Consider the following 27,248-nt stretch of genomic DNA (forward strand, 5'->3'; position numbering starts at 1 on the left):
AGCCGGGAGGCAGCGGGGAGAGGCGGAGAGGAGCGGCCGGAGCCGGGGATCGCCGCCGGCCGCCGCGCCGGAGCTCGTAGGATGTCACCATTGTTCAGCTGGGTGGCTAAGGTAGGCGCCGCGCCGCGCCCTGCGTTCTCGGGAAATAAAGCCCAGCCTCGGAGTCGGCCGATGCTCGCGTCTAATTCCGAGGCAAGGCAGCCGCCTCCAGGGAGGGAGCAGAGCCCTGCTGTATTGTTCAGCCAGGGAAGAGGAGAAGCGCTCAAAGTGAACAGCAAGGGCAAGCTTGTGGCTGGGGTTGAGGGGTTAAAAACGAAGCTGCGGTTCTGGACGGCTGTTGTACCTTGCTGCGGAACCGTGGAAGGGGAGAGCTGTAATTAAAACTGCACGGAAGGTGTGGTCTTACTGCCTGCTCAAGTCTAACGCTTCTTGTGTGCTCTGGAGAATGTGTAACAGCACTCCCACTGTTTGTTTTGGACTTTTTTCCTGTTTTTTTGGTCATACTCTGGATTTATGAAGAACAATAAGTTAGCTTTTAACGGGACACTTACTTGTTTAAGTATGACAATGCACGTGTCGTGCTAGCTTCTACATCTGTGTGTCTAGGGCTTCAGTAGGATTTTCCACTGTAACTGTGAAACTACGTATGGATGCAGAGCAGTGGAGATGGTTAAAGAAATCTAGAATGTATTTTTGAGCTGGTGTTTCAAAAAAGTTTGGTTTTTTTTCCAAAGTAACAGTCATTCTGATTTTAAAATGAGCTGTAAATGGTGTTCCGTTACTACGAACGGTAGAAAGCATAGAAGAGGACAAGTGGGTGAAACAGCAGTTTGACAGGCAAGAATTGGGGGTTACTTGGAGGAGTTAGCTGGGGGAAAAAATTTAGTTTAGCAGGCAGCCTAATCCACTAAGCAGACCACATAAAACCTGGTTCTTCTTTCTGTTTTGCCAGGTGTAAATGGTGAGTTGCTTAATCACTATTATACATCCCTCTCCCTGAATATGTAACAGGTGAAATACCCACCCTGGGAAGATAGTAAGAGGGAAGTGCTTGGTGTGTGACTGTGTTGCCTTCGTTCAGATTCTCAGAGGGATTTGCCCTATTCTGTCTTAAAAGGGGCTGGTTTAATTTTAGCCATGCCCTGAAAAATATCCTTTCCTGTTTTCACTTGGGTTTTTTTCTCTGTTTAAAGAGCTACCAGGTGGAGTGTTTGTTGAAGTAGTTCCCTTTCCTATCATCACTGTGCGTCTGTCTTGAGGGTGATGTAAGACCTGATTTGCTATATTATCCGAAGGAATGATACTGGCTGATATCCATGCCAACTCTTAGAAACATGCCAGTTAGTCTCATACAGGTGACTGCTGTCAAAATTGAGTGATGCTGTTGAGTAAATACTTTAGGGATGCCACCAAGGGGTGGCCTGTTTCCCCCCCTCATTGTTCACTTGTGAGCTGGACAAAGCAGCTAGTCAGAGAGAAGTTAGTCTTGGAAGAGGTACAAGGCAGAACCTGTAGTGCACAGAGTTGGCCATGTTTTTAGAGAGAGTAACAGAAGCTTTTGCAGAAACACACTTGTAACTGCTTTCAGGAGTGCTTTCTTGGCTTTCAGAACTAATCATTGTGACGCTGGTTCCTCGCAAGTGTTTAGTTTTATTCTTTTAATGACTGTTAATCATCAGCGCTAATTTGGGAGGGAAAGCAAAGCAGTGTATTTAGAAATATAAAATGAGGCTTGTTAACAGAGAAAGCTTTCCTGCCTGCCAAAACCTGATCAGTAAAAATGTAGGAACTACTGCTGTAGGCTTTCAACACAAATGCAAGCCTTTCCAGTTTTTATAAGATGGTGGCCCGTTCCAGAACGGGGAATGACTGCAGGATGTGGAGCAGAGGAAACTGCCCCCCTCAAAACAAAGCTTTCCCCCTGCATCTATTACTTAAGATTGAGTAACCCCCCTATCCAGTAACATAAGTGCTTAGTGTCACCGTGCAAGTCCCCAGGCCTGCAGGTACTTACAAGTGAAGTAATTTACTCCCATATGCTATAAAATTGGTCCCTAGTGTTTGTGCAAACATTACCTTTTAATATGTCTTCATTACAGATTTTTGTGTGCTGTTTTACCCAGCTTGTCTCCTACCTATACACAGGCTCCTTGGGGATGAGTTTTGCAGTGCTGCCAGGCCAGGTCATGGGGCCCCTTCTGGGCTGGACGATAAAGCCCTGCTTGAGTCTTATGTGGGTTGGTGTTGCCCACATTGACCATATGGATGCTGGCTAAACTACTTGAATGACAACTTGGTGGATAATGGATTCTTAAGTACTGACTTGTTTTAGTCTCCTAAAATTATTTAAATAAAAAAGAATAGTTATACCTGTTTTTCCTGCATGGTTTTACAAAGTCAGACAACTGACTTCAGGGAAACCTTTGACTAAGCACCTTAAAACATAGTTTGTTGAAAGTGTAAACTAACTTTGTACTGTTGTGGGTAGACAATACAGTCACTTTTGTAGATACACAGAGATATTTTAATCTATATTCAGTTCAGTTCACTGCAATAACTGTTACTAAAAGTAAAGAAATAATTTTGGAGTCAAAAAACATCAAAGCTTTCAGTCTGTAAATAAAAAAAATAGATATGCAGATTTTTACTGATTTATGGTGTACTTGCACACCATTAATTCATTAGTAGGACATAATCGTACAGTGATAATTGTTAAGAGTAATATTATTTTTGTTTCCATCATATTTAATACAGCTTTAAGTGAAAAAAAACAACCAACAAGTTTAGTGTTAGTTGTCTACAATTGACTTCATTTTATAATGCAAGTTTCTATTCAGAAGCAGCTTGACAGAAACTAGAATTAAAGAATTGATTGCTGAAGAAATAGAAAGTAAGAAACCGTTCTTGGTGTAATAAATTGTATAGATAGTTTGAGTAAATTTGTCCTCAGATTCTCAGCTAGTTAAGCAATTTGTATGTAGTGAGTCTTTCTAGTTACAGAAAAAGAGTTCTGTATATAATATAAAAGCCATGTTTAGCTTCAGCTTATTTTGTCTAAAGCATTATAAACCAACAAGGAACCAGTGAAGAAAATAACTAATGGAACCTTGCTTTGCATTTTACCTAATTTAAATCAAGGTTTCTTCTATAATGATTTTCCTGGTATGGATCAATCAACCCTGGTCAGCTGTCTCCAACCTGCAGGACAGCAGGTGGGAAGGGGATGTTCCCACTTCCCTCCTGAGGGGAACTGAGAGCAGCAGGGTTTCTTGCTGCAGACCGAGGACCCACCAAGAATGGGCCACCAGCAGTGGCAGAAAAGGGCGGGTTTATAATGTAGCTCTCTCCAGCTTGCTTGGCTAATCTTGGACCTTGGACTGAGGAGCCGATCGTCTGGATTTCTTCTGCTCTGAAGATCAGATTTTAGGGCATATTCACGATAGATGCTCTGAAATTCCCAATAGCAAAGCAAGAAGTAGGTGGTTGGGTTTTTTTCCAAGGACTACTGAGTCAGAATTGTCTGTGAGCTTTCTTCAGTTTGGGAAGCTCTCAAGGCGTCAAGAAAGAAAGTTTCTATGCTATTCAGCAGAGCAAGGCTTGGTTACTTGGCTTGTGCCATGAAACATCACTTATTTTTCTTGGAATCCTAATATAGCTTAATATGCCGTGTTAGAATTGGATCTTGCTGATGTTTTGCCGTTATTTCTACTATTTTCTAAATAATAGTGTGCCTAGGAGACCTCTGGGGGACAACGTATGGGAGTAACAATCTACTTCTTAGTTTAGGTCAGAAGTTACAAATGAAATTAGTTTGCCTTCTGGAAGAGAATGAGAGGGAATAAGAGACTGAAAATCAGGAAGCCCAAGAAATCCCCCCTCCTTTTTTTCCTTTTTAAGAGTGTTTTGAAAGGGTGATCCTAGCTTTTTTGCTGGTCTGTTTTAGGGTATATCACACTCACTTATGAGGAAGTTTTGTCCCAGCTGCGCTGACTGTGCCTCTTTCCTTTGTTCCCCACAGCTTCCAGCAAAGTTGAGCACCTTGGGGTGTCTTTAATCCCTCAGTGAATGACTTGCATTTTAGCCAAACAAACTGAGGTTTGGTCTCTTAAGGAGCCCTCATAACCAGGCATTTTAACACTGTCTAAAACCCAATAAACTTAGAAGTTTATTAAGCCTGTCTTTCTTTTAAGCCCATTTTACTTCTAAGATGGTAAATTATTTGGGGAGGTGAATAAACGGTTATGGTGCAACCCTTGTTTGTGCTAGTGCGTTTACCCCTGAAAACTCTTTTTTTGTAAATGAATTTGAATACTTGGATACTATCAAGAATCAGAGAGTTAATAGAGAACTAGTGTTGGGGAAGAATTGGGAATCACTGGGGAGGGAAGGCTCAAATGCCGCAGTTTCACTTGTGGAAGAATCTCCTTGAAGCCATTGATGCTGCGGGTAGGGCTGGAGGGACAGACCCTCGTTTGTCTCCCAGGCCGGATGCCAGCAATGCAGCAAAGAGAAAGTTCAGATTTCTGCCGGAGCTGGGTTTTCGTGTCTGAGTTCACACAATGCCCCTGTCAGAGAACACTATGTTGCTGCTCAGTGTGTTTCTCCAGGTCAGTTTATACTGGGGGAAAAATGTTGTTACCAATTGACAGCTTTCAGATAAATGTAGATTATCACAAAATGCCAAGCAGTTCAAATGCGCTGTTTTCTGTATGCCAGTCACTTCCCACCTTCCCCCGCGGGGGTCTGGGCGATGACTGAGGAATATGCGCTCCGCATTTGAAATGAAGTCAGTCCTGTGGTTAAACCCCTCTGTTACTCAGCAGTTACATTCACTTTGGACCTCTTCGCTTTTATTCTTCATCCTTCCATTTCTTTTTCTGCACACCAGGCCTGAATTGCACCCGCTCTGCTTAGATGTCCCTGATTTGATGGGAGAGGGCCGGAATAGAGTCTGGCTCGCATGGCTTTTATATGGGTGGGCAGATGTAGTAAGGCAATGTCCTCTGCATTTGTAAGGTACATTACGGGTGCTTAGTAAGAAGTAGGGCTTTCCATAGTGAAATTCCTGGCCATGTAGATTGCAGCTTACCAAGGTTTTTCTCTTTAATCATTTATGCCTTTCTGAATGAATTTCTTATGAGTATCTACTTTCGGGTTCACGTTGACCTTCAGATTTCACAACAAGCCAAGCCCAACAAGGTAGCTGAGCTTGCTGGTTTGTACAAGTCCTGCCTTCTGCAATTCAAAACAGAACTTTTAGGCTTCAGTCAAAAACTGTTTGCTTTCCTTTGCTGAAAAGCTCTCTGGAAATTGGTGCTATTAGCTGTCTTCATGTGGTTAACATGTTTTGGGCCAAACCAATAGCAAAAATATTAGTAAATCCTGCAGGATCAGGGAAACTCCAGGTCCCATCAGAGATAGGCAGTACAACTAAGGGTTTGTTTGGGGTTTTGCCGTATCTATATCTATAACGCACCAATGTTTAACTTTATTTGCTTTACATTTGATCATCTAAAATACTATTTCACATCATAGCCTGCTTTTTTGGAAGGCCACTATAATGAAACAGTCTTTTCTGTGCACTAGAGGTGTTTCTGAGAACACAAAAGCAGCAGTTTGGCTCTGGGTTCCCCAAGTGGAAATACCTTTAAGGAAAAAGTTGGGCAAAGCACCTCTTTCTCCAGAGATCAGCTCAGAGCTGTAAGATAATTCCAGTTTGTAATTTCCCATCATCCTGAATATAGAAGCTGCAGCATTTCTGAGAAACCTCTGCTTTAAGAGGATGTTGGAACATTTTTACTGTGCCAGCTAGTAAATACTTAAGATTTTAAAGTAAAATGGTTTAAAAGACTTCTTAAGGTTGAAGGAGCTGAGGTTTTGTATGGCTGGCTAGTGACTTAGCAAGTAAATCTTCAACAGAAACACTGTTAATTGAATTACAGCTTGGCTATAATTTTTTTTTTTTTAAATTAGAAGCCTTTACAGCTCAACTGTTCAAGCTGAAATACTCATGGATGGCAGTGACTGAGGAAAAAAAAAATCTCAGCGTTGGTTTTGTTAGTATTTTATGTATCAGTAAAGATATATGAAATATGTTAAGAGACATGCCCAAATAGGAGCTTGCTTAGTAATTTGCATGGGGAAGTGAGGTAGTAGAGCTGGGAAGAGCAGCTGGAACTCAGAGAGCAGAAGCTGAGGCAAGGAATGTCATTAACCACTGTGTATTGGTTTTATTACTGAGTTATTTGTACTGACTTGTATCTGAATTGTTTTCAGTTATTCTTACTTTTTAATCAAGTTACAATAACAAATCATGAGATTAACGAATGCATAAATATAAAATTTTAATAGGAGAGATTGAAAGTAAAGTCTTTCTGAAAAACACAGTTTGCTGACTGAGAAGCAAGAGAGAGGTTCAGGCACTTTTACTGTGTGGAGGTGGACTAGAGCGTAGCAACTGGATTTCTGCTACCTCTTTTTCTTTTCTATCTGCAAGTTCCTGAAAGGCCAGGCCAGTATTCCTGGATCAGCTGGCCAGGTGTGTGAAAGCTGCAGTTATTAGCCTGGATGAAATCACCTGTAGGTTGCATCTATGTTAGCAAGTAGCATACAGTAACAGATTGTTTAAGGGAAACAGCTGGTGCCGAGGACGGCTTGTGTACCTGGTTCAGGGAAGTGGGTTTTACTTTGGACTAGCCCCAATTTGGTGCTGTGAACTGAATGCCTGTTTGCAGTGAAATGCATCACAAAATGAAGGTTAAGTTCTATTTAAATGGATGTCAGTTCAGGCACTTCGAGACAGCTCCACAATGCAGTCCATCACACAAGAAGTAGATTGGGATAATCCACTCTCAAACATGTTCCTGGTCCAAATTAAAATAGTGAAGTAGTTGTACCTACATAATACTTGAGAATCCAGTTAGAGAAGCTGGAAAAACAGCATACGCACAGTTTTCCAGTAGCTGTCCCTGATGCAAGGAATGGGGGCCCCTCAGAGGATTTTTTTTTTTTTTTTTTTTTTTTAATTGGGATGTTAACTTTTTGGCTACTGCTTTGTGAGAATTTCAGGCCTGAAGAGGTTGTCCAGAGTTTCTGTGAGCTAGAGTACTGTCTGTCACTAACTGAAGCACTGTGAAGAGATAGTAGAAACATGTATTGCCTTCCATTCTCAGGGCAGTGTGCATGTAAGCACACATGTTGATGGTCACATTTAAAAAAACAAAACAAAAATTCATCTTGGGTGAAACAGCTGGAAGCTTCTTCCCACCTCACAAGTTGCTGTCTTTGGACATATGGATGCTTCTCTTTGTACCTTTACAGCATTGTCACTGTAATCAAAAACATATGTTTTTTCCGGGGGAACCTTTGATATGCAGTAACCAGACAGGATTTTCAGGTACAGATAATCTGTGAAATTGCAGGTTTGGGGAGAAGAGACTACTTGTGCATAGTTACAAAGGCACACTCCCAGCTACTGAAAATGGCAAAGCTGAGCTAAACTAAACAGCCCCTTTCTTTTTCAATCAAACATTTTGGGGGTTTTGTGTGTTTATTTCAAAGAGCTCTGTAACCCAATACCTTACTTTTATTAGATTTTAACAGTTGCCTCTCTACGTGTACTGGACCGTTGGTCTGCTGCTATAGTACCAATGAGGTGAGCTCACTGAAGCTGTTGTCATGGAAATTTGGATGGTTAACACTAAATGTTTCATGCTGGTTTTGTTTCTTTGGACCTTTTTATAGCTTCCAGTCCCCTCAAATGCAAACCATGGAAAAGGAGATTTGTAGAAGTGCTTTGGAGTTTTAGACGATTATGTACAAGAGGCCTGTCTTTAAAACTCTCATGGGAGTTACCCAGAATCTGAACCAAAAATACGTGTGGAATTTCAGATTTTGGGTAAGTCCAGCTGGAATATAACCTGTAGGATTTAGTGTTCTGTGGAAGTGATTGACACTTCCATTTGACATACAGTCATCAGAGGCTGACTTTTGTAGACTTAAGAAAAATGTTCTTTTATATGCGAACACAGTTCATGGAGCTGATGCTATGTTTTGCTTATGAAGTGCAGAATCATATACAGATTTATTTATTGTAGGTTGTTATAATTCAGACAGCACTTTTTCTCTGTCATTTCTAAAGATTCAGTAATGCTTTCACATATGTTTAAAAAAACAATACAAAAAGGCCCAGTCTACTTGTATAGTAGGTGTGGCTGAAATACCAGCAGTCCCTAGTGCTGACATAATTTGGGGGGGGGGGGGGGGGGAAAGCTGGCTTTAAAAGGAGTCTTTTCTTGTAATCTTTTTTTTCCTTCAGCTAGTCTGTTAGTGTCTCCCATAGAGCATCATCCTTGTATCCCCCTCCAGCTTCTTGTGAAGATCCTGTAATTCTGTGACATCTGTGTTTTAGAAATGTTGAATACTCACCACTCCCTTTTGGGTTTCCTCGGCAAGTAAGGGTTTAAATATGGAATACTTCAGAAATATTGTGAAGGTCAGAATTCAGTCACTGGGAAAGGGGTGTGACAGTGTGAATTGTCCAGCTTAGCTGCAATTTAGTGTTTGGTAGTTGTCAGTCTGATTTACCATTATCTAAAGAAACCCAGCCTTAACTTGTGGGGGAGAGTGGAAGAACAAAAAGGAATAACGGAATATTTACTGTTGGAAGAGCCTGAGTAGGCTTAAAATAGCAATTTCATAACACTGAAAAGAGAACAGATTCTGAATTTTTGTGTTTGTATTGTTATAATTTGTGGCTGAATAAAGTACGATGTGGATCAAATTTGATATTTATTAAGTGGTAATACAAATAAATGGTAGGAGCTCCAGAAATGCTCATGATCATGGGCCGATGTGTTATTGAAAGTCTTCGTATACACTCTTACTGGAATCTTTTTTTAACTGATTACATTTCTCCATATTTTGTACTATCATGCAGACGCTTCATTTGGAAAGGCTCTGAGGCTAGGTCTGTTTGGTGATTTCTAATTTTTTGTTTCCCATTGGTACAGCTAGCTTGCTCTGTAGTGATGGAAGAGCATCATTACTATTTTAGCAAATATCTCAAGATTCTTGAGACTAACTTCCATTTTCAAGCAGTCTGGCACTGTCTTTTCCATGCTGTGATTTTTTTTTTTTTCTTTTCTTTCCTGGATTGCTTTCTTACAGAGGAATAAGAAGAAATTTGAGACTGAGACTTAAATTAATGAAGTTCCTTGAATTTCTTGTCTTGTTGTTCATCAGTTGCATCATTAGTATTTCCAAACTCCTGTCAGGCATCATGTAGGACTTGGATACTGGTTGCTGTTATTATGGCATTTATTTAAATAAACCACATGATGCATGTGAATGATCTGACTGCAGCTTTATAGAATTGTTGATAAGACTGTAGTATGGCTAATGGGGAAGGAACAGAAGGATGAATTTCAGCTGTTAGTCTTTAGTTACTAGGGTTTTCCTAGATGAGCACTGCTTCTGAGATCAATTAAGCAGCACCTGCATAGGCCAGGTAATAGTGCTGAACTGAGATGACCAAAATAAAGTTGTTGGCACAGGCTGCAGATCTAGAGATCTGCCATTGAAGGTCTGTAGTGAATTTGGTACAGGACATAAACATGAGAATTTTTGTCAGAAGGGAGAACCATCATGGCATTTTCATAATCTGGAGGCACGGCTAAAACTTCTCTTCTGGCTTCTTGTTCTTAGGTATTTCTAGCATGGCACCTTGGCTTGGCTCTGAGATGGCTTTCAGGAGTGATCCCATAGCTCCATTTGTATTGATGGTGCCTTTTACCTATGTTATGACAACTCTTCTCTATTTAGGACTGAATGTGCAGCTTTATCTGAAAAGGATAGTGACATCTTGGGTTTTGTGTTAGGACATGCAAATTCACTATTGACTGTCAACACAAGGAGCATGCTTGGTTGCCCTGTAAGAGTTAAAGTAATGAGAGAACAGCCAATGAAGATGCCAACATTTATTGAAGAAATGAGAACTGGTTAAGATGACCAAAAGCACAGACAAGTGAAGTAGTGCTGTGTAGGATGGTATTGCAGGTCTGCCAGACATAGGATAGTTAGTCTATAACCCTGCTCTGCAGCTGATGCTTTCCTACCGTCCATGACGGCATTTGCAGTGAAACGCTGTCTTGCAGGCAGTCCGTAAGCGAACAGTGTGTTTTCCACACTGATCATCGTCCTCTGAATACATTGTTAAATAACTTTTTCAGATATCTAGTATCCCATCTGTTTTTCCTTTCTCTCTTCACTTTTCTAGCACGCTTATGTACTTAGTGCAGACATACTGGGTCTCTTACAGTGACTTTCAGAGACAGCTGATGTAAAGATTTATGGAACAACCACTCTACAAAAACATCTTTTTCCAAGCTCTTTCTTTTTTCTTGCAAGATTTGAGAGGAAGAATAGAATACAGAATACAGAGAAGTCGAACTTTTCACCTACTGTAAAATTTTAAGAGAGCTTTATCTCTTAACAGCAGGGAAGCAGGGTCTAATTCGTCTATCATCAGCAAGAATTGGAAGGATTGACTTTAGGACAACGATCCTTGACTCTTTGGAGGAAAAATTGGCAATTCCCCAGTGTGATCTGGCTATATCTTAATGGAGGGGATCTTGAGTAAACAGCTTGCTCTTCCCTTTTCTGCCCAACAACATTGCAGTGATAGCTTCCAGCAAATGCAAAATATCCTAAGGAAAGCAATGAGTTTTGCGCTGTCCTTGATAACAGTTTAGCAACTGTTTCCAAGAGAGTTAAAACACGACCTATTCTATTGTAGCTAAATTTCTTCACAAAAAGCTCAATAGTTTTAATTCAAATCACATGATAAATGTTTTAGTGTAAATAATCCATAGTGAATCACAGGAGGTCAGTAAGCTTTCTGCGAGTCATTTGTTTCAAAGTACAGTCTAATTCTATAGGCTGTTAACAATTTCCCTATATGCTTCTTATGTAATAAGGGTTTTGCTAGAAGTTGAAGGCTCTTCAGGTGTATTGTTCTTCCTCCCCTTCCATTATATTGAATGCACTGTACATTAGGAATGCCTGGTAACAATCAGTAGCATTAAACTTTAACTTTATAAAACTTTAAATTAACCTATGTCAGTACCATAAAATGTGTCAGTATTCCTAGGATGACTGTTCATGTAGGAATCAAAAGCTGGCAAACACCTTATGTTCAAAGGAAGTTAATTTTCAGAAATAAATACATTGTTATTTTGGGTGGTTTACAACGTATTTTAGGAAAAAAGTATGAATACAAACTAATATCAACTACAGGTGTGGATTTCATAGAAGTATGTAGTTAATTGACAAGTTGGAATAATCCCATTAGACCTTCTGATGAGAAGCCATCGCTAGAAGGCCTACCTTAGGAAAAAAACTACCATAACTCAAAAAGCCCCTAGACATGAAAAACCATTTGTTTTACACCCAAAAAGGACTAAAACTGGTGAACTAAATAACTGCTTTTCTTAAGCAGAAGTCAGGGTAGTTTTCATGGGATGTTTAACCATTACTTTCCCATCCTGTTCTTCTGTGAGTTGACCTGAGGCAGCTGAAATCTACTACTACATGACAAAGCAGCAAATATGGGCTCATCCACAAGCAAATGAGTTTATCAGCATTTTATAGCAGTCAGGCAGAATGCTGGAAAAAGGTGATCAGCTTCTGCAGTCCAGTTTGCTTGGGGCCTTTATAAGTTTAATGTTTGAGTAAGATTCTTCCGGTGAAAAACGTCATCTGTCCCCCTGCCCCCGCCAGCAGTTCTAGGGAGAAGGACCGTGGGGCTGTCCCTTTCCCCAGGAAGTTTTACTGTGTTGTGAGAGTAAGAGAGATAGTGTTTTATTCTACTGCAGGCAGAGCTAACTTCGTACATCATGTCAATCAAAAACATTGATAGGATTATTCCCCCCACCCTGTGAAAACCTCAAAAATTTTTTTTTTTGTGGGGAAGGGGATCAGCTGTCTAGGAAGGTTATATCAGAAATAACTTCAGTTGTAACAAGGACACAGATCGCAAATGGAGTTTTCTTCCCTTCTTGTTTGGAGTTGTTCTGTCCTTTTTAGCGATATCCAATTTCAGGCTTTATATCATTTTAAAAGAAGTTATATTCACTTCTGTTTTGCTAGACCCTGTTTTGCAGTTGTAGCAAGTTTGATAACTGTCACAGAAGCCTGAGAGCAAAGGAGACTGGGAGAGAGCCTGTCTCCCATTGTACAAATGGAAGTTAATCTGATAAATAACTTTTTTCCCCCAAATGTTCTTAGTAATTTATTTTCTGTTTTAAATCCTATTACTGCCTTTCAGTTAAAAAAACCCAAACAAAACCACAAACGACACCCCCCCCCAAAAAAACAAAACAAGGAAAAAACCCCCTTGTCCTGAAAGCTTTCAAATGCCATTGCTGTCTTTTTCCATTTATAACTATCTAATAATAGGCTTCCTTCTGTTTCCTACCTCATAGCCTCCAACTCGGCCCCAGGCCCATTTCAACCCTGTGAAGGGGGCTGCTTTCAGTTTTACTCCCCCCCCCCCCCCAAAAAAAATGATTTAATCTCTGTTGATAATGAATGAGCACAGGTGTTTCTAGCTATTACTTTACAGCGGGTATTCCCTCCTTGTTCAACAGTCATCTTGTAAAATGTGAGCCAGGAATCCTGCAGGTATGACCAGCAACTACTGTTATGTCTTCAAGTGCTGTTTTCATTTGTGAAATTTTGTGAAAAGAAAACTTTGAAACAAAAAATGAAGATAACACTATGAAGATGTTAATCTATTTGAAATATCTGTCGACTTGCTTTATTTCACATTTGTTGCTTGAAAGTTTATGGTACTGAATGGAGGAGCTCATGAAGCAGTACAAGATGAAAAGAAATGCTTTGTGTCATAAGGACAGAAGGGGGCTGGCAAAAAATGAATTAGTGAACTGTCCTGGTTTCAGCTGGGATAGAGTTAATTGTCTTCCTAGTACCTGGTATAGTGTTATGTTTTGGGTTCAGTTTGAGAAGAATGTTGATAACACTGATGTTTTCAGTTGTTGCTTGGTAGTGTTTAGACTAGAGTCAAGGATTTTTCAGCTTCTCATGCCCAGCCAGTAAGAAGGCTGGAGGGGCACAAGAAGTTGGGAGGGGACACAGCCAGGGCAGCTGACCCAAACTGGCCAAAGGGGTATTCCATACCATGTGATGTCATGGCCAGTATAGAAACTGGAAGGAGTTGGCCTGGGGGGTGGATCGCTGCTCAGGAATTAACTGGGTGTCAATTGGCGAGTGGTGAGCAATTGCACTGTGCATAATTTGTATATTCCAATCCTTTTATTATTACTGCTCTCATTTTATTAGTGTTATCATTATTAATTTCTTCTTTTCTGTTCTATTAAACCATTCTTATCTCCACCCACGAGTTTTACTTCTTTTCCCGATTTTCTCCCCCATCCCTCTGGGTGGGGGGGAAGTGAATGAGCGGCTGCGTGGTGCTTAGTTGCTGGCTGGGGTTAAACCATGACAGTAGGAATACCCCTTTCAGAGCCAGTCAGGTGCTGTTGCGTTCGGAGGTCCACTAAAAGCCCGCAGGGGCCTTCCGTCAGCTGCGGTTTGTTTTTGGATCATGCATTTGCATGGGGAGGGGTCCAAAAGTAAGCAGCAATCTGAGACATGGTGGTTTATTTATGGAGAGTAGCCAGGTTTTGTTGTATTTTGGGCTTCAAGTAAGGTATGTCTTGAGAGCATGTGAAAGAAAACCTTGAAGTGTATCAGCAACACGATGCATCTCTCAGAGAGGAAGCACCACCACAAAATACAGCAGTCCAACTTCACTAGAACACCAAGTACAATTATATTCTATTTCTGAACTTGTTTACAATAATCTATAAACAGATTTTGCAAATACTGTTTTTTCAGGAAGGAAAGAAAACCTTTTTGTGCCTCTTAAAATTGCATGGAGTGCTCTCCAACTCACATGACTTTGCAAAAAGTGTAACTTCTTCCATCTCGCTGAGGAGTAATGAGGAAGGTTCTCAAGCTGAGATTTGTCTGTAATATTAAAAGGAATGTGATGCTGTGAAAGTGGCATACATACTTGTGGCATCAATCTGCATTACTTAGCAATCTTCTGGAGGCAGCACTTAACCTATGTGAGAAGTCTAGTCACCTTTATGGCTTTTTATGATAATGTGTAAACTGTAAGAGTATGTGTTGGCTATGTGGAGCTCCACTCTCTGTGCTCACTGTGTCAGAGTCATCTTGGAGGATGCTAGTGTCACTCGTCCACCATGCTCCAAGTCAAAAAGAACTGGATTTAAACAGATGACTCTCCTCTGCCCCAGACAGAATATTCTTTGAATTTTAGTGCACTCTTGTTCATCAGCTTCTTACATATGTCCCTGCAAAATTAGAGCCTTAGCCCCATCACCTTCACTTATCCCATTCTCTGTATAATGCCCATTCAAACCTAACTAAGCAAACTGTGCCCACAAGTAGACATGCATGTGATTGTTCTTCCTTTCATAGGTCTGTGGTGATACTATTCAGCCATTGAGCTTTCCCTTATCAAGGTTGAAACTACATCTCTGTCTTGCCTTTGCAGGTCTGGTTTCACAGTCCTTCCAGAGCAGCACACCTGTGGTGTGGTTAGCCCTGCTGGCTGCTAGCCTGGCTACCCCTCCCAGCTGTCTGGTTGTGCTCTGACTTGTTCTTCTTCCTGAAAAGATATCCACAAGTTCCCCAGTCAAATGAGACACATGGTGCCTTTTAGGTCCTATAGAGAGAAATGAGCTAGACTGACATGCGTGGATGGTGAAGCTGGTGAGAGTGGCACAGTTCAGTTGTTTTATGAGCAGTGAGGATACAGCAGAAAAGTTTTGGATCATGGATTGAGGCATGAAGTCATGGAGCAAAGGTGAACTGTCTCTCTGTGTACCCGCTGATCTTAAGTACTTAGGGAGCTGTTGGTAAGAATCTCACTTTGGCTTTACCTGTGGTGCATTCATTATGCACAGAAAGACTGATGGGACATTGCAAAAGATGGTCGTCATACAGGGACTGGAGGAACTATAAAATTTCTGCTTCTCTTTCTGAATTAAATCTTGGTTTGAAAGTGGCTTTGTGAGAGGCATAAAAGTCAAAAAGTAGCAAAGGAAGAAAGCTAATAATTGAAGTACTCCATAGAACTGTTGATTAGGAGTCAGGAGGTGAAAATCTGGAAAATGAGAATTGAAGCTAAGGACTGGGAAAAGTGAGGTGTAGGAGGCTGTAGAGCAAGCAAGATAATAGAAGAAAAAAACCTGTAAAGATAGTTGAGATAAGATCTGAATATAAAAGGTCTTTCACTGAAATGGAAATTAACTTGAAAAGTTTGTTACTCTTTTCTACCTTGAATTTCTACTAACGCTGAGGAATAAGGAAAATCTGTCACTTTTAAAACTTCTTTTTTTACTTCAGTGAGAGACTAAAGCCTGTGGTGTTGTGCTAGAAGTTTTTAGTTCATTCTTTAGTTAAACTAGGGGGCGGGACCTCTCACAAAAGAATCTCAGCTGATGGTGTTTTACCCTTCTTTTTCTGGCAGCTGTAGGCTTCCTGTGGGGAAGAGGAGATTGTGGGGTCCTTGTCATTGGGGTTACTTGGAACTCAGCTGGATGAGGCCCCCAGCATCTCATCTAAGTTTGAAGTTGGATCTAACTGGAAAGTTTGCCTTGCTTTATGTGGTGGTCTGCACTGTCAGAGTGCACATCCAAATTAAATTATTCTATGATTCTGAAAGGAGAAATTGTGCAGTATCTTGATTTAAAAAAAAAAACCAAAAAACCAAAAAAACCCAAACCCAAAAAACCAGTGAAATCTATAAATTAAAATGCTTTAGATCTAAAAATGCCAAACTTTAAATCCATTGAGTGGAGAAAACTGTTCAAAAAAGTCAGTTGACTGCTAGCGTGGGTTTAAGGAATGATGAGGTCAGGAAGCATTGATCTGTTTTATTACTGCACAGCTGTTTTGCTAGAAGTGTGCTGAAAACAGACCAACTGCTTTTTAGTACACATCAAACTACCGAAATCAAAGATTTTATGCAGTCTTTTAAAATGCATATAATTACTTTGCTGTATCATCTTTTTATATATGTTGTTTATGTCTCAAAAAAGTATTCCATGATTATAAATACTTTATGGGTGACAAAAATATTGCTGTCTGCTCTGATACAACTAGATGGCTTCTCCCAAGATACATAGCTGCAGACCCTATTTTTCCTGTAGCAGCACTCTTGTAAAATAGAGAAGGAAAGGTATTAACAGCAAACAGTATGTTAGACTTCTTGACATATTTTATTGAGCCTGCTATGGTCAGAAAAAAAGGCAAGTAAAAGCACTTAAAAATAATTCAGATGTCTTCTCATACTTGAGTAGGTAGGCAAAACTCACTTAATCATAACATCTACTTTTTTCAAGAGCTCTGTGAAAGATTTGTAAGGCTCTATTCCAGCCAGGGTGGTGTGAGACCTTCCGAGGTTCAACTCAAGATCTGACCCTGATGGTTTTCAGTGTCAAAGAATTTATGGAGTCTGTTGTATAAGACCAGTTCCTGACAACACAGGTCAGTCTTGTATTAAACAAAACCACCTACTCCCTTGAAATAGTTAAGCCTGTGCTTGAGCCCTTCACTGACCTGAACCCTTATGAAGGGACTGGTAGGTATAAACTGGTAGGTTTATACTGTATGTATAAACACTGAATAGCACCTAAAATCATAATCATCACACTTCTTTTTTTGCTTTTGTTTTCCTAGTCCTGGCTAGTTGATGTGTTAACAGTTCTTTTTCTGTGGCATGCTTTGCTTTCCTACCTACTGTGTATTAAAGAAACAGGGAATCTTTTTTTAGTCTGGTCTTGTTTACCAAAAGGCAGCTGTTGCATTCAGCTGTTACTGGGCTTTTTTCATTAAAATAGTTTCTTACTCTCAAATCCACTGACAGGCTAAAAACATTGACATCTTACTGCATGCTTGTATGTAAACTTACAGGGTGACTTCTGGTAGCATGGGGAAAAAATGCAACTGCAATTTCTCTTTTGGTGAAGGGAAAGAGCTGTTCCTTGTTCTTCAGATGCAGCAAACCTGTGCGTGCTTAAATTACTGCCTTCTTTCATGATTTGGTAACAGACTGACATGCATTAGGAAGTTCTAGGTGTTGGTTTGTGTTTTGCTTGATTACCCAAAAGTCAACTCACAAGAATACTCAGTGTTTCAATTCCCTGCTTTGTCTCTGCAAAATAAACATTCTCATCATAGCAGAAATAACATGGTATACTTAAAAAAAATAATCATAACAGACCAGTGTTAGTTTTAATGCTTATAGATACATCTTTTTCTGTATCTAATTCAGGCACTCTAAATGCAAAAATGTTTCCTAATACATTTCAGTTGTGTCTTCTGTTCCCCAGTCCTGTTTGGCCCAGAGTGAGTGATGAGAAGGTAATGTTCTGCGTTTAGTAAAGTTTCATCGTTGCTTACACTGTTGTTCTATACTTAGTTTTGTGGGTTTAGGGAAATAATTTTAGGTCATCAGCAGTTTTTTTCTGATTATAGAAATAATATTTATCCACTAATTACATGTTTATACTGAGAAGTCAGAAAACACTTAGGAATAGAAGTATGCTAGAAAAGAGAATTTGTGCGGCAGGAAGAAATTGTACATGTGTGCAACAGTCCTCCCCGCTGTCTTAGCAAGTTCAGATGAGTAGACACAATTACCTAAAGGTCTGTATAGGAGATGTTGGTATCTAAGTCACCAAGCTGAGGTAGGATGGGACTTCTGGAGATCGTCTAGTTCAGCCCCCTGCTGAAAGCAGGGTCACCTAGAGCAGATTGCTCAGGGCTGTGTCCAGTCAGAGTTCATGTATCTACAAGGACGGAGTCTCTGCAACCTCTCTGGGCAACCTGTGCCAGCGTGTGGCCGCCCTTACAATAAAAAAGATGTTTTCTTATGTTCAGAAAGAACCCCACAACCTTTAAGAAACTCCAAGCAACATTAACTTAATTCAGGAGCAACTTGATCCTTGCTGCTTTTTGATACAAATTGTAGAGCCATAAATCCTGATTTAGTTTACATCTTAATTAATTGCTGGAGGTTTGCAAGAGATGTGGTTACTGTTCACCCAGTGGCATGCTGCTTAATCTGGAAAAATTCCAGCTGTGGTTAATAAACATTTGCCAACATAAAGCCTGCATTGTTAATTATTTCAAATTATTGAAATAATAATATATCTATATAGTTATTTACATTACACAGGTTTTTGTTTGTTTGGGTTTTTGTTTTTTTTTTTTTGAACTAATGTTTACTTGATCTTCATGTACTCAGCATCCAAGTCTGTTTGCTGAGGGAGCCAGGGTCAGAGGACACACAGAAGTGTGTGAATTCTTCGTTTCTAGATACTTGCATAAAAGGTCTGGAAGGGTACAGGTAGATGAAAAGAGCCCAAATCTTGATCAGGCCAAGAACAATTCCACAGAAATATGTGTTGTGGGTTTTTTTCTCATTCATCACGGCATCTTGTCTTTACTAATGAAAAGAGATCAATATTTAACATACATAAGGGTCACAGGAAAGCGAGGTGGTGATTTGGTCCTTCTGCTAGAGTAATACTGCATCAATTGCCTAATCAGAAGTAATAAAATGATATTAACAGGCTGTGAATTTTTTTAGGTTTATAAGCAGAAACAGAGTTGTCAGTGTTTTTCAGTAAGTGTAGCATGGAAGCCAGCTGTTACTTATAAATGACATAATTCAAGCCTTAACATGTGTGAAAATAAATAATAAATACTCCCCTTGGTTTTCATCAACAGGCCCGCTAGGTCTCCTCAAACATGAAGTTTATTAACTACTGCAAACTCATTCTGTGTGATGTAATGTCTTTAACTACTGTCTGTATGTAAAGTCCAGCTACTGCTAAATAGCAATTTTGTCAATGTCCAAGGTGTTTGATAACAAAAAATATTTAAGAAATCAAATTCAGTAACCGCATTTCTGTGATGGATCCCTAATGCCTTGTCTGCGCTTTAGCTCATCTATAACCCTTGCAGCACCTGCACTGCTGGAAATGTGTGGTGCTGGGGGAGCTTAACCCCGGCTGAGACAGTGGCACTCTTTGCCTGGGTGAGAGCTGATGTTCCTGGCTTTAACAAAGGGAGTGTTTTCCACAAAATACCTTTGCTGTCACCTCTGCAGCCTCAGCAAAAGCAGAGGTGGGATCGTAGGTCTCTGCCTGTATTCTGGGCAACTCAGAAGTAAAATTGCCTATGGCTGGTGAGTCCAGACGCTCTCACAAAAGTAAAATGTGTTTATTAGAAAATGCTAGAGCAGTTGCAGCTTGAAGTATGGGTAGAATAAAGTTTTATGTTTCACTGTCATCCTGATATGTTACGTGACTAAAAATTGGTTCTTTGAAGGAGTATTAGGTAAATAAAACTGAGGTGAACCTTGAGCTCACTGTGGAGCAAATGCATACCGTCTGAAGTAATAAAGATTCATTATACTGTTATGTTCTTCTTGTATATGATTGAGAAGTTAGGCACAAAGCTGCCCAACCCCAAGGCTTTCTGACTGGTTCGTGACATAGCTGAGAACAGACTTTGGAAGTCATGACCCTGCTTTTCTTACCTCTCCCCAGTTGTCTTTGCTGAGTGATTAGCTGATGACTCATGCCTTGCGCTTGAGGGTGAAGTAATGCTTCCTGAGTAGTCTTGTTTATTTTGTAATCTGTTACTTATTGTTTTAAATCCACTGGCTGTATGTGTGTGTATGTATATCTATATATCTATCCATCCGTCCATCCATATCTATGTATCTGTGTTTCATTGTCTGTAAAAAGAATCCTACTGAGGTCTTTATGAGCACCCAGAATATAACCATTCAGTTTTCACTGTTCAACCCTTTTTTTTTTTTTTAAGTCCTTTGCTGTTTCCTGCATTGGTTTATGTACATTATTGCATTATGCTTAAGCGTTAGATAACCATAGAAATGTCTGAAAAAGACAGAGGTCATGTCTCCGAAGCATTCTTTAGTTTTAGGGATGCCTTTTCTCATACAGCAGATGGTTCTGGGCTGCTGTTTTAGTCTGCTGCTCCCAGACTTCTTTCTGTACTATCCGCAACCAAATACTTGTAACTAAGCAAGCTCCAACTGGTGCTTGACAGAGGAAATTTGTTTTGTCAGAGATCTGGCACACTTAGCATGGATTTTTCTCAAAAGTAATTTGGGGAAATTAAAAAGTCAGCAGAATTATCTGTTGCAATCATAGATGGTGGCCCTGCATTTGTCATTATGGCAGCAGCACAGGCTGCAGAACAACCTTAATCTCCTAGGCCAGTCAAAGCAGTGGGATGTAACCAAGCATGAGCCTCGCAGCAGTTTAGCAGATAGCATATGCATGTTATGTATTTACCTTATAACCATATCAGAAGCTGTTACCATTTACTGTTACTTAAAACATATCAGATGGCAGTTTGAGTTTTGTTTATAATTACATCTGTGGGCTGTAGCAGACTGCTGTCTCATACAGATGCCCTGCAAGTGATACTGTATGTGGAAGTAATATTGTTTGAGAAGTTCATTTTTGTTCTACCATCCTAGATGACAATCTAAAATAATGAATATGTTTCTTTAAAAAACACAGCTATTTACAGTTTAAAAAAGCCTCAAACTGCCATAACAATGTAATATGCTATTATGATGGTGAAAGCAAATTTGCAAGAGACTCATTAATCTACATGACATGAATGCTTGAGTAAGAGAAGGGAGTGAAAAATAACAGAGATTAAATAACTTTCCCCATTAATTAGTCTGTGGCTTCTCTTATGCTTTCTGAAGTATTTTTATCTTTCATTTTGAGTTTGAATTTGTCACATTATATTGGTTCCTTCAGGTGCAAAAGTTTTACTGAAAACACAGAACATTACAAAAGACAAAGCTCTTTTGACAAAGTGTTGTTTATGGTGAACTCCTTGCAGGGAGACAAATGAGCAATTCATCTAGTCAGTGTTTAACTTTTGTAAGATGTCTGTTGGACAAATACAAGATCACTTCAACTGGTCTTGCAGAAAACAAAACCAAATTAGCCATTCCAGAAAAATAACAGCAGGGAGCACCTCTTAGTGTTGCAGCTTGTTTGTCGTAAATTACCAGATACTAATGTGTATTTTTTTTTTTTCCCCTCCTGTAGGTGCCTGAGATTATAAGCTCTATTCGACAAGCTGGAAAAATCGCTCGTCAAGAAGAGTTTCAGAATAATCTCTCAGATGTTGAAGACCCTTTTGCCAAAAAGTTTGAGGTGTTGTTCTGTGGACGGGTGACAGTAGCACATAAAAATGCACCTCCAGCACTCATAGATGAATGCATTGAGAAATTTAATCGTGCAAGTTGTACAAAAAAATCAGATTTCAACTCCTCATCCCAACAACATGAAACTGCCAATAACTTCGGAGGCTTCTCTTTCAGCAACAAATTGCGGTCTGTGTTCCAGCCCTTGGTCAGTGAAGAGGAGGAGAAAAGGCCGATTAGGAAATCCTTTTCTCAGCCTGGGCTTCGTTCCTTTGCTTTTAAGAAGGATTTGCAAGAGGGAAGCCATAGAAGTAACAGCTTTGTCAGGTCTTTTGAAGAAGATGCAATTTCACTGAACCTAAAAAGTCAACTTATCTATGGACACAGTGTTGTGCAGCCAACAGACATTGCAGAAAACCGGACAATGTTGTTTACGGTAAAGCAAGATTTGCAGGTCTTGGTGGCGTTTTCACATCTTAGAGTTTGGAATGGCAAACACCAAGGCAGATGTTCTGACAGATGGCAGTTACTTCTTTAATAACTTAATTGCAATTACCAGAGCTTAACTTAAACTTGCCTATTTCTCTGGAAAGCATTACCAGTCAGTCTAAATTGTCTTACGGAGTCAAAATAAGTTTATATTAAATAGTTTAAAACACCACAACCTGAAACATTGGGCTTCTAAAGACAGCTTTTAGAAAGCTACAGCAAGTTAGTAGGCAGTTACGCAACTGCAGAATGGTATGTACAATTACACTAACTAGTAACAGCAGAAATAAATTTCCAGGTGAATGAGTTACCTGTAACAAGAGCAGGAGGACCAAACCATGACTGGGGGCTAGTAGACTTTATGTCTTATCGTAAGCAGTGTAATTCATGAAGGTGTTGCTGCTGCCAACACGTCTGTGTAATGATGGAGTAGTATAGTAACTTCCTAGGCTACTCCACACTGGCCTCCACTCCTGTCCTGCTTTTGTGTGGCTAGCAATGCCTTTGCCTTGATAGGTGAGCAGCAAAAGTGTTTTTCAAGACCTGAGAAACAAGTAAGGATGTGTTATTTGTTCCTCTTATAATCCTCATGATAGGTAAGTTATGTAACATATTTTATATATCTTGTATCTTATGAACATAAGGCAAACCTGGAGCTGATACTGCAATGGCTGGCTATCATAAGGTCATCTTGGATCTGTCAGCTGCTGTTGGGGCTGGGAGTTTTGAAGGGCAGTAACAGAGTGGAGTAGGTGCAGTTACAGCAGTTTTTTTGGAGGGGGGAAAGAGAAGTGCTGCTTTAAGAAGGATTGTCAAACTGTTCTGTCTGTAAAAAGTAACACACAGAAAGAGGTGTAGTTTTAAAACTGATTTAAAACTTCTGTTTAGCCGTGGCAGGCTGGCATCAGAGAGAGAAGTGGAAGAAGGTGGAGAGAAATTCTGTGCCCCAGTAAAAACAATTCCATGTTTATCTTCTTCCCCTGAGCACGTATTTCACACAGAAAATATAGATGCCCTTTGTAATAATGCCTGATTTTTAAACAAATCCTGACTCCATTATTAATTCATGGCACATATTTTAGAGATAGGGAGATTATAGATGGACTGCTTAGGTCCAGATCCTCTTACTCCAGTGAGTGCATTTTTAATTTATATTAAATAGATGCAATAGTTCTCAAAGACAAATGCAGCTTCAACCTGAATATAATGTCAGTCGCCTGCTGACAGGCTCATTTCCAAATTGTGGGGCTCTGCTGATCTGGCTTTCTCTCTTGGGTTCCTTTTTGCCTGGGAAAATATTGTTTAGTGTGCACAGTTTTATTCTTTTGCCATTCAGCCAGTCTAAATTCAGCTGAATATAAGGAAGTGGAGTAACTGTGGTTTGTGCCTCTGGTATCCACAAACTAGCAGCTCGTGGCAGAGCTGAGTTTGTTGGTTAGCCATCCCCTGTGTTTAGCAGGTTCTGAAGAAGGGTGTGTATGCAACGTGTGCAGGTCTTCACCTTTGCTCATCAATTTCTGTGTGGCTACACATGAAATGCTTAAAAGTAACTTTATATCCAGAGGAAAAAATTTGTTTGTATTTTCTCAGTTAAAGTTCTTGGATTTTCACCAGGACTGCAGCAGAGGTTGGTTCGTGTATGAGGTGTGAAAAATATTCAAATGGGTTATCTGCTGACTCTCCTCACCTGGTTCAGACAGTCCTGATTTTGGTATCTCTTCCTGAAGAATTGCTTTCCTAGCCAATTTCTTGGGATTTGTTTTTTTTTTTATTTTTAGGCTTTTCTCCTGGCTGTATTTTGGCTGGATGGGGAGAAATGCATGTATTGGGGTTTTTTTTTCTCCCCTTGTTCAGCTGGCTTCAAATGATCCCTGCTGCCCTGGGACCAAGTGTGAAAGGAGTATGTGGGACTGAGCTAAGGAGCCTCTCGCTGCAGGGAGGGAACGAAGAGGTAGAAGGTGAATGCACAGGACCATTCTTAGACACACAGAAGTGGCACATCTCACTTGATCCATTCACATTCAGGATTCTCCCCTTGCCCCTTCCTTAAGAAATTATAGGTATATTGGTGCTGCTGATGTTTTTATGTGTGTCTTTTGGGATTTGGTAGTGGTCGAAGCTTCAGCAGGTTTGTCTAAGTCATGCTCATGAATGGATCCAGATTCCACCCATCTTCCCTAAAATCTGATATGAGACTTGTCCTTAGTAGACTTCCTGATGTGCTAGAAGCTATGAGAAATTTGAATTTTATCTGCTAAAATGTTACAAAGATGTTGCCAGAAGCTGAAAAATTGAAAACAATAGTTGCACCTTAAAAATGCCCTTAGCCCATCAAAAGTTAGCTTCAGCTTTTGGGTCACTGCTGTACAAATGGCCTAAAGATTAAATTAAGTTAGAAAATATTCTCCAGTAAGCTCATTTGTATAGTTTGAGTTAGAGCCTTTAAATTAAATGCTATGTGTGTCTTAAATAAATAAACCCCTAAAAAATAATTAGGTGGAATACAGGTAGAGGTACACACTTGGGTTTGAATTGTAGGACAATTTCATTAAGTGGCTTTTGGGAATGTGTTCTGCCAAGACTCCAGAAAATACGAAAAGGGAATGTGAGTGTATTTTCTCAATGCAAAGTAAGTTACTTGTGGTATAATATTACTCTCATCTAATTAAACACCATTCTCAGTCTCTTGTCTCAAATGTGAAACTAAATCTCAATTTGGTAATGTGCAGAGCTCTGAGTGCCAAATCAATGTTGTTTCAGTATTCTCTGTTTCTCTGATAATAGTGCACTAATTGGTCTAAATATATAGGTAGGAAAAAAATTTGAGATTTATGTCCAGGAAACATTTTTATAGCAAGACAAAAGGAAGTGTAATGTTACTTGTTATCATCTTGCTATTTATTTTGCTCTTTTTAGATTGGCCAGTCTGAAGTTTACCTTATCAGTCCTGACACAAAAAAAGTAGCAATTGAAAAAAGCTTTAAAGAAATATCCTTTTGTTCTCAGGTAAGATTGCAGTGTATTCTTTCTCTCTTTTTTTGTTTAAATATTCTCCACTTGTGAATGCTCCTGTTCTCCTCTCTCCTAGCATTTCGAATAGATTCTCACCCCAGCAGTTTCAGTAATTGCTATTGACAAGTTGCTAGTTAATCAGTAATTTTGTGAAACCATCATTCTTTTCTCATGCTTTGCATTGTAATTTCTGAGATAAAGACTCACTTCTGTGTGTGGTGGATGAATAATACAAGCTAGAAGGAACACCCTGGTCAGCTCTGGTTTGAGATTTCAGTGTGCATGATTCACAGTTGTGCAAATCTGGAGTTCTCTGAGCCATATTTTTCAAGAAGTGATAATGAAAGGAGAAAAATGATATGTAAGAGTTATCTGAAAAATACTTCAAAAATACGTTTTTTTCTAGAGTATAAGTTGCATGTGTGTAAAAGGAAACAACCCTCTGCCACACAGAGGTAGTGTGTGTGATGCACTGAGGGTAAGCATGTTTTACAGCCTCCTCATTCACATTAATCCCTGTTCTTTATGTCACAGAGTTTGCTTCCCTGTCCTTCTGCCTCTCATTTTCATGGCTCTGACTTTGATTTTGCATGGATTAGGTGAGGGTGCAATTTATCTAATGACTTATTTCAAGTGGTGATGTTTTGAAAGAGGTGCAACTTCCATGTGCGAAGATGCAATAGTGGCGTTGCGTAGGTTACACAGGCATGTGATTCACGCTCAGCTACTGCAGCGGCTCAGTGGTGTGAGGGCAGAATAGTCACCGTCACATCAAGGACATGGGGCAGCTCGGGCGATTACAGCACTCCTGTATGGTGAGCTGCACTAACTGTTGGCGGGTCCTGTGTACAGGAATGGAGGACTCTTCTGTGAGAGTTGCTCAAATATCAACCTGCAGACTGAAATGACTGATCATAAAGACATTTCATAGACCAGTTGCTTTTGTTAACTAACCGGTGTCAGGATGCAGGGATTTGTCTTTCACTAGCCATTTTCTGTCCTGCAGGGCTTTATTTGTATTTAGTTTGTCTGTGTACCAGATTTGATTCAGTTTAAGTTAATGGGGAAATTGAATTTAATTCATTAAATTAGGATAGAGTCCTCAGATCACATAATTCCTTTAAAACCTGTTACAAATCATTTTGGTTTAAACATCTGAGAAAATAATTTGAACTATAATTGTATAAATAAACTTAAATTGGTTTATTTACCCATTTTTAAATATAGGGAATATGATTTGCTGTTATTTGCTTCTAGCTTTTTTGGATTGGTTTGGTGGTTGGTTTTTTTTTTCTATAAGTGACTTTGTTTTTTAATTTAATGAGGATAGCTTTCATCACTAGACATACAGGTACCTATTCTGAAAATTTCAGAGTAGATGTAAGTGGTTTGCATGCTGTCAGATCAAGAGCTTTGAAGAGAACTCCTTGATCACAGAAAAATCTTTATCCCTATGTTCCCTTAGGACGTCTCCTTAGGCAGGAACTAGTTAGGTAGACTTTTTGACTTGCCCTGAAGGTCAGCAGATGGTTGTGCTCCTTGGAGCAGTAGGAGTGAGATTCTGATTGAATTCTCCCCTCCTGTCTGAAGAATGTGCTACAGGGCAGATGTTATGTCAGTTGGGCAAATATTGGTATTGGGGTACAGAGAGCTTTTCCCCCCAAGTATGCACATTTCAGAAGACGGAACAATCTCATGGACTCATCTTGATCATACAAGAACTTTAATAATCTTTTTTTGAAGGCACTGGATTTAAATTATAAGGGAGATCAGAATCAGTACTTAATTTCCAGAATGTCCAATCTGTCAGTGAGATATCATAATGGCAGAAAGAAGTATGTGGTTCTGGATGGTATCTGAATTAGCTAATCTGAAATAGCTAAGAGCATTTACCAGCTCCTGGTGCCTTGCAGTTTTGTGGGCAGGGCCATGATCTCAGATGGCTCCTTCCACCGTAGCAGTTTGGTTTTCAGGAGAAAAGTTAGAGAGGGGGCTCAGCGCATTCTGTACACATCTCTGATGTGGATGATGGAGGGAGAGAGTCAGCAGGTTGCATCAGCCTGTTCTTGCTTTAATCACATAGCTGCCTCCTGAAATGCTTAGCCTGGACATCCAATGAAGCTAGAGTTGGAGAAGCTGCAGGCTTTGCATCATTAGAATGTCCTTCTGATCTTTTTGTTCTCATGGCGTATTAGTGCCTGATGTTTGTGTAATAAAGCCTTTGTTATCTATGTGTAATTGTCAGACTCCAACAAACCAGGTGTCTTGATACACGTAAAATTATTTTTCTTCATTCAGCTGGCATGCTCTGAAGGTTTATTGTTAGTATTTCAAATGATAACACAACATAGAATCATAGAATCATTTAGGTTGGAAAAGACCTTCAAGATCATCGAGTCCAACCATCAACCATGACCACTAAACCATG

At 39.8% G+C, this 27,248-nt stretch overlaps 1 protein-coding gene across 4 annotated transcripts in view; it reads left to right on the top strand.

Moving 5' to 3' along the window:
* TBC1D1 (TBC1 (tre-2/USP6, BUB2, cdc16) domain family, member 1) overlaps positions 1 to 27,248 on the top strand; it is a 111,843-nt gene that overhangs the window by 23,934 nt on the left and 60,661 nt on the right. For 2 of the 4 annotated variants that reach the window (XM_010574435.1, XM_010574434.1), the window contains exons 2-4: positions 21,222 to 21,467; positions 21,522 to 21,755; positions 24,725 to 24,814. In XM_010574435.1, the coding sequence (XP_010572737.1) occupies positions 21,222 to 21,467; positions 21,522 to 21,755; positions 24,725 to 24,814 (570 nt within the window). Of the gene's footprint in view, positions 1 to 21,221; positions 21,756 to 24,724; positions 24,815 to 27,248 lie in introns of all 4 variants that reach the window. The other 2 variants (XM_010574432.1, XM_010574433.1) reach the window with 1 other exon arrangement.

This window comes from Haliaeetus leucocephalus, unplaced genomic scaffold (assembly GCF_000737465.1).
Source record: "Haliaeetus leucocephalus isolate CR32 unplaced genomic scaffold, Haliaeetus_leucocephalus-4.0 Scaffold439, whole genome shotgun sequence".
NCBI lineage: Eukaryota > Metazoa > Chordata > Aves > Accipitriformes > Accipitridae > Haliaeetus > Haliaeetus leucocephalus.